The sequence below is a fragment of the Phoenix dactylifera genome, chromosome 1 (assembly GCF_051530095.1).
Source record: "Phoenix dactylifera cultivar Ajwa chromosome 1, Ajwa_hap1_PhDact_Kaust_v1.1, whole genome shotgun sequence".
NCBI classification, from domain to species: Eukaryota; Viridiplantae; Streptophyta; class Magnoliopsida; order Arecales; family Arecaceae; genus Phoenix; species Phoenix dactylifera.
Window position 1 is genome coordinate 404,248 of NC_143190.1, and position 6,252 is coordinate 410,499.

The window sequence follows — 6,252 nt, forward strand, 5'->3', positions numbered from 1 at the left end:
TGGGAAGTTGGGGACAGTAGTTTTGTTTTGGGTGGAGAGAAAGAGAGAGGAGGGATTTGGTTGGCTTGATACACATGTCTGAAGCCACTCTTATCTTTCATCCCTTCTCTTTTTTGGTTTTGGTCTTCGTTTTCCTTCCCTCACATTACTCCTGATCCAGCTGGGCCATCAGGAAGAAAGGTAGGGGGAATGGAGATGGACTTCTTGGAGGGTAGAGAAAGAAAAGGAGGGGGGGGGGGGGGGGGGGGGGGGGGGTTGTATGGCTGCTGTGCTGTGATGTTGCAGTGGCTGCTTGGGTACTCACTTGAAGGGGAGATGGTGGGATGGGACTTTTATTAATTAGATGGAGTGAATTTTCCATAATGCCCCTACTTTTTCTCATAGGTTTTTTTCGGACAAATTCTTTTCTTTACCTTGACCATGAAGTGCCATGGGATAACCCTTTCCTACTCTGCTCTTGCTTGACATGGTAAACAGTACTGCCAAGCATTATCTCAATTATTTAATCAGTTTTATAAGCCTTCCTTAAGCATAATTACTTTTCCATGCTTTCATTCAAAAATTATATTAAATTAAAAAAAATTATTATTAAAAAAAAAGGTCCCATCCACTGAATCCGTCTTAGGCCTCCAAATGTATTAGGCCACCCCTGGGTGTGTGACACTTGAGCTCATGGCCTAGGGTGCATTACTGCCCGCATCTAAAACGTCGCCCTGTAGGTTTTTTAACAGTTTCACTCCACAATGCCATATGACCGCTGATCGATGTGTCTTAATGGATATTAGAGGTGGACAAAGAGGGCTATCCGCATGACGGTGTCTCACCTGGGTGGCTGCTGGAGGTACGACCTGGCGATCCCTATGAGAGGGCATAACGGTGGGAGGTCCATGGGTGGTGGCTCTACCATCGGTATCTCTCTCTCTCTCTCTCTCTCTCTCTCTCTCTCTCTCTCTCCTTTTTCATTTATTAGGCCATTTAAAATGTCACAAGCTCTCCTCATTGGGCCGCGGAGTTCGACAGGGCCCAGCTTCTTAGATGGGATCGTGATGACTAGCAGTAGGCTATTGGCAACTGAGCAAGATGATCGATCATCAGTCTGTTCCACATGATCTTGATGGGCAAGATTTATTGTGACAAGAAAATAAATGTTTCAATCCTCAATGCCAGAACTTTGTATGACTCTGATACCGCAATATTAAACTAGATGGGGGCCAAAGGACCACTTACATGAAGATGAAGCTAGGGAAGTATTGCTTGATGCTAGCCCTACTGTAATACTGAAAGTGGATTTGAATATGCTTCTCACCACCCATGAGTAGCATTTTAGTTTTTCAGATTCCAACTCTAAGTAAGCCGGTTAGGGAGAGCCTCCCAAGCACTCCTGAATAAGTTGGGGACTAAATCCGTAGGATATTCTTTTATAATATGCCCCACTTATAGGACGCAGTTATGGAGATTAAAATGGATATTACCTCTAATATGCTTATGTAGAAATTATCCCTTGCCATTCGTTTCTCATTGTTGTATCGGAGATTTCTATCTTTAATGCAGAATTCAGATTAAATTAGATAAGTAAATAAAATAAAATTCAGTATGTTAGTGTGGATTATATCCAGATGGGCTTAAATTAGATAAAAGTTCAAACACTTCTTTTAGGATGCTCAAGCGCACTTACTTTGAAGCTGTTGATTCCGGCTCCATTTAAACTTACAGTTTTCTGGCCATGCTAACGGAAACTCCTTGCACTAGCTGATAAAAACAAGCACATGAAAATCTGCTGGCAGGGAAAATTTAACCCCCAAATGCAAATTTCACATGGAAACTACAGAGAAGGCCTACGAGAAGGAACTCAACGTTCATATGGCCACCGCTCGCCCTGATCCACCCAGGCCCTTTCCATGCATTAAATCCACCGCCCGGCCGGCCGGCGTCCCACTTGGAGATCCCAAACGGTCGCTTTCCCTGGAAAACGGACAAGCCTCCCTGTCCACTTGTAGGATCGAAGGACGAAAATGCCCCTTCAATTTAATCCGGTAACGGCTACTCATGGGCCGTGGTGCGGAGGACAGCCGAGAGCAGGACCAGCGAGTCGAGGGGCAGTCTTGTCAATTTAGACAAGTGCACTGCAGCGGCGTCCGTCTCGGATTCCGAGTTCGTTTGGATCCCACCACCTGCCACCTCTGTTTTGTTTTGGCACTCCGATGCACATCATGTGGCCTCGAGGCATCCCACGTGTGCGGATGCCGACGTGGCGGGTCCCCCCGACCTTTATAAGCCATCATTTCCGGTCCCTCGATCGTATTTCCCCACGCCGTTGGCCGTATCTCCACACACACGCGCTCTGTCTTCAAGGCACGGACGCAGACGCCCTCTAGTTACTTCGGTGCTCGAATCCGCGAGCAAGCAACGGTCGGATTCCCAAATCCGAGATACCCCGCTCTCTCTTCACCACCGAACGAAAAGAAAGATCTTGCCGGAAGGCTGAGTCTCGGAGCAAAAACGAGTAGCCGGACTTCCGTGGAGGAGATCACCGGAGAAACAAATATTACAATAAAAGTCAGGCAAAAATGACGGAGGGCGGGAGCCGGAAGGTGGTGGTGGAGGTGTGCAATGCGAGGAATCTGATGCCCAAGGACGGGCAGGGAACGGCGAGCGCATTCGTGATCGTGGACTTCGACGGGCAGCGGCGGCGGACCAAGACCAAGCTCCGCGACCTCAACCCCCAGTGGGACGAGAAGCTCGAGTTCCTGGTCCACGACCCCGACGCCCTGCCCGCCGAGACCCTCGAGATCAACGTCTACAACGACAAGAAGAGCGGCCGCCGCAGCACCTTCCTCGGCAAGGTCAAGATCTCCGGGGCCACTCTGCTCGCCTGGAGGGGGACGTCCGAGGCCGAGGCCCAGGCCTTCCCGTTGGTTTACTATCCCTTGGAGAAGAGGAGTGTCTTCTCTCAGATCAAGGGAGAGATCGGCGTTCGGATCTGCTACGTCGACGAGCCACCGCCGCCGGATGCTGCTGCCACCGAAGCTTGTCCGGCTGCGGCCGAACAGAAGCCCGACGACCAGCAGGCTGCCGTTCAAGAGAAGAACGCCGAGGGAAATGATAAGCCACCGGTGACGGTGACGGACGGGAAGAAACCGGAGGAGAAGAATTCAGAGGTCAATCCATCTGCTCCTAAAGAAGAGGAAAAGAAGGACTCGCCACCGGGAAACCCGAAGCCGGAGGAGGCCACTCCAGCCGCCGGCGATGCTTCAAAACCGAAGGAAGAGAATCAAGGCCCGCCCCTGCCGCCGTCCCCGGCGAAGGATCCGCAGCTCTCCAGCTTTAGCGACCTCGAGATCCGGCCAGTCACCAGCGAGCGCGCCGGTGGGAGCTCGTACGATCTGGTGAACCGCGTTCCGTACCTCTTCGTCCGGGTCCTCAAAGCGAAGCGCGGGGGTTCCGCGGACGCCGGGCGGCCCTGTTACGCCAAGGTGGTCATTGGGAGCCAGAGCGTCCAAACGCGGACCGTTATGTCCGCGGACTGGGATCACGTGTTCGCCTTCCACAAGGAAAGCCTGAATTCCACTGCTTTGGAGGTGTCCGTTTGGGAGGAGGGCGGCGATGATAAGGTGGTGGCCGACGCGAGCCTCGGGTTGGTGTCGTTCGACCTCGAGGAGATCCCTAAGCGGTCCCCGCAGGACAGCCCCCTCGCCCCCCAGTGGTACACTTTGGAAGGACCGCCGGAGGGCTCGCTGGGGAACGATGTCATGCTCGCGGTCTGGATCGGGACCCAGGCCGACGAGGCGTTTCAGGAGGCGTGGCAGTCAGACTCCGGCGGCCTCGTCGTGCATACGAGGTCCAAGGCCTACCTGTCCCCAAAGCTGTGGTACCTTCGCCTGACGGTGATCCAGACCCAGGATCTGAGGTTCCCTTCTCCGCCGCCGGTGGTAAATCCCGAGTCGAAGGCGGCCCGGCCTCCGGAGCTCTACGTGAAGGGCCAGCTGGGCTCGCAGGTCTTCAAGACCGGGCGGGTGGCGCTCTGCACCTCCTCCAGCTCCGCCAATCCCAGCTGGAACGAGGACCTCTTCTTCGTGGCCGCCGAGCCTTTCGAACCTTTCCTCACGATCGTGGTGGAGGACGCGACCGCAGGCAAGCCCGTGGGCCAGGCGAGGGTGGCGCTCTCGAGCGTCCACCGGCGCCTGGACGACCGGGCGGAGCCGCCGTCGCGGTGGCTGAACCTGGCCGGCGGCGACGGGGAGCGGCCCTACGCGGGTCGGGTGCACGTGCGGGTCTGCCTCGAAGGCGGGTACCACGTGCTGGACGAGGCGGCGCACGTGGCGAGCGACGTCCGCGCGGCCTCGAAGCAGCTGTCGAAGCCCCCCGTCGGGCAGCTGGAAGTCGGGGTCCGGGGGGCGGCCAACCTGGTGCCGATGAAGGTGGCGAAGGACGGGGCCAGCGGGTCCACCGACGCGTACGTGGTGCTGAAGTACGGGCCGAAGTGGGCCCGCACCCGCACCATCCTCGACAACTTCAATCCCCGGTGGAACGAGCAGTACGCCTGGGACGTGTTCGACCCCTGCACCGTCCTCACCGTCGCCGTCTTCGACAACGCCCGGTTCAACAATAACGGCGATAACCATAGCCACAATAATAGCAAAAGGGATGTGCGGATCGGGAAGGTGCGGATCCGGCTGTCGACGCTGGACACGAACCGGGTGTGCTTGAAGACGTTTCCGCTGACAGCGATCCAGCCGGCGGGGGCGAAGAAGATGGGGGAGCTGGAGCTGGCGGTCCGGTTCAGCTGCTCTTCGTGGGTGAGCCTGATCCAGGTGTACGGGAGCCCGATGCTGCCCCGGATGCACTACGTGCGGCCGCTGGGGCCGGCCCAGCAGGACGTGCTGCGGGGGACGGCCATGCTGATCGTGTCGGCCCGGCTGGCCCGGTCGGAGCCGCCGCTGGGGCCGGAGGTGGTGCAGTACGTGCTGGATACGGAGGCGCACGCCTGGAGCATGCGTCGGAGCAAGGCCAATTGGTTCCGGGTGGTGGGGTGCCTCTCCAAGGCCGCCGGGCTGGCCCGCTGGGTGCACTCCGTCCGCACGTGGGAGCGCCCCTCCATCACCGTGCTTGTCCACGTGCTGCTGGCCGCCGTCGCGCTCTGGCCCCACCTCATCCTGCCCACCGCATCCTTGTATCTGTTTTTGACGCTGATCTGGAGGTACTATCGGGCGCGGCCGAGGGAGCCGAGCGGGATGGACCCGCGGCTGTCGCAGGTGGACACGGTGGGGCCCGACGAGCTGGAGGAGGAGCTGGACGCGTTCCCGACCGGGCGGGCGGCCGAGGTGGTGCGGGCGCGCTACGACCGGCTGAGGGTGGTGGCCGGGAGGGCGCAGGCGCTGCTGGGGGACGTGGCGGCGCAGGGAGAGCGGGTGGAGGCGCTGCTCGCCTGGCGGGACCCGCGGGCCACCGCCATCTTCGTGGTCCTCTGCCTTCTGGTCTCCCTGGTCTTCTACGCGGTGCCTTTCCGGGTGCTGGCTTTGGCGATGGGATTCTACTACCTGCGGCATCCCAGGTTCCGCGACGACATGCCGTCGGCGGCCTTCAACTTCTTCCGCCGCCTGCCCTCCCTCTCCGACCGGATCATCTAGTCCACTCCTGCGCGTTGATTAATTTATTTAATTATTTGATGATATTCCTACCTGATCATGTGTTTATTTATTTTATTTAATATTATGTTTGATTAGGATTAAATGGAATTTTTCTTTTTAAGAAACTGATTTATTTATTTGGCAAATGCACGGTATGTTGTCGTCTGGGTGCTGGCAGTTGCGCGCCGTCAGCTTTTAAATATTCGACATGCTTTATCTGTGATTTGAATTTGGTGACCGTTGCTCCCACCGTCCCACGCCCCGGAGAGCCGGGCCTCTGGCTTAATGGCTGCGCTGAGGAATATATAAGGGGCTCGGTGCACCATAGGCAGGCCATGTCGGGACTCACTCAGGTTGTACCTTCCACGCGTTAAGAAGGTGAAGCCACCAAATCACGAGACACACAGACTTCTCTCAGCACATACATGTGGCGCTGTGATAGTGGTGCAGAGAAAAGCGCGCATCTAACACCTACAGCGAGGGAACCGGCATGTGCTTCCAGTTCCAGGTCTTGCCTAGGAAAAAGTAGGGATTTTATTTTGTTTTAACCAAGGGTTGGTTAAATATGCAGATAAATGGATCTGATGCGGTGAATATTCGTCAACCTCATCCAGACGCAGATAAA

General features: G+C 56.3%; 1 protein-coding gene across 1 annotated transcript; it reads left to right on the forward strand.

Moving 5' to 3' along the window:
• Positions 1 to 2,431: 2,431 nt before the first annotated feature.
• Positions 2,432 to 5,773, forward strand: LOC103708307 (C2 calcium/lipid-binding plant phosphoribosyltransferase family protein). The gene has a single exon (XM_008793170.6). It carries the CDS (start codon positions 2,568 to 2,570, stop codon positions 5,625 to 5,627), a length of 3,060 nt encoding a protein of 1,019 aa, XP_008791392.4. The 5' UTR covers positions 2,432 to 2,567; the 3' UTR covers positions 5,628 to 5,773.
• Positions 5,774 to 6,252: the final 479 nt, after the last annotated feature.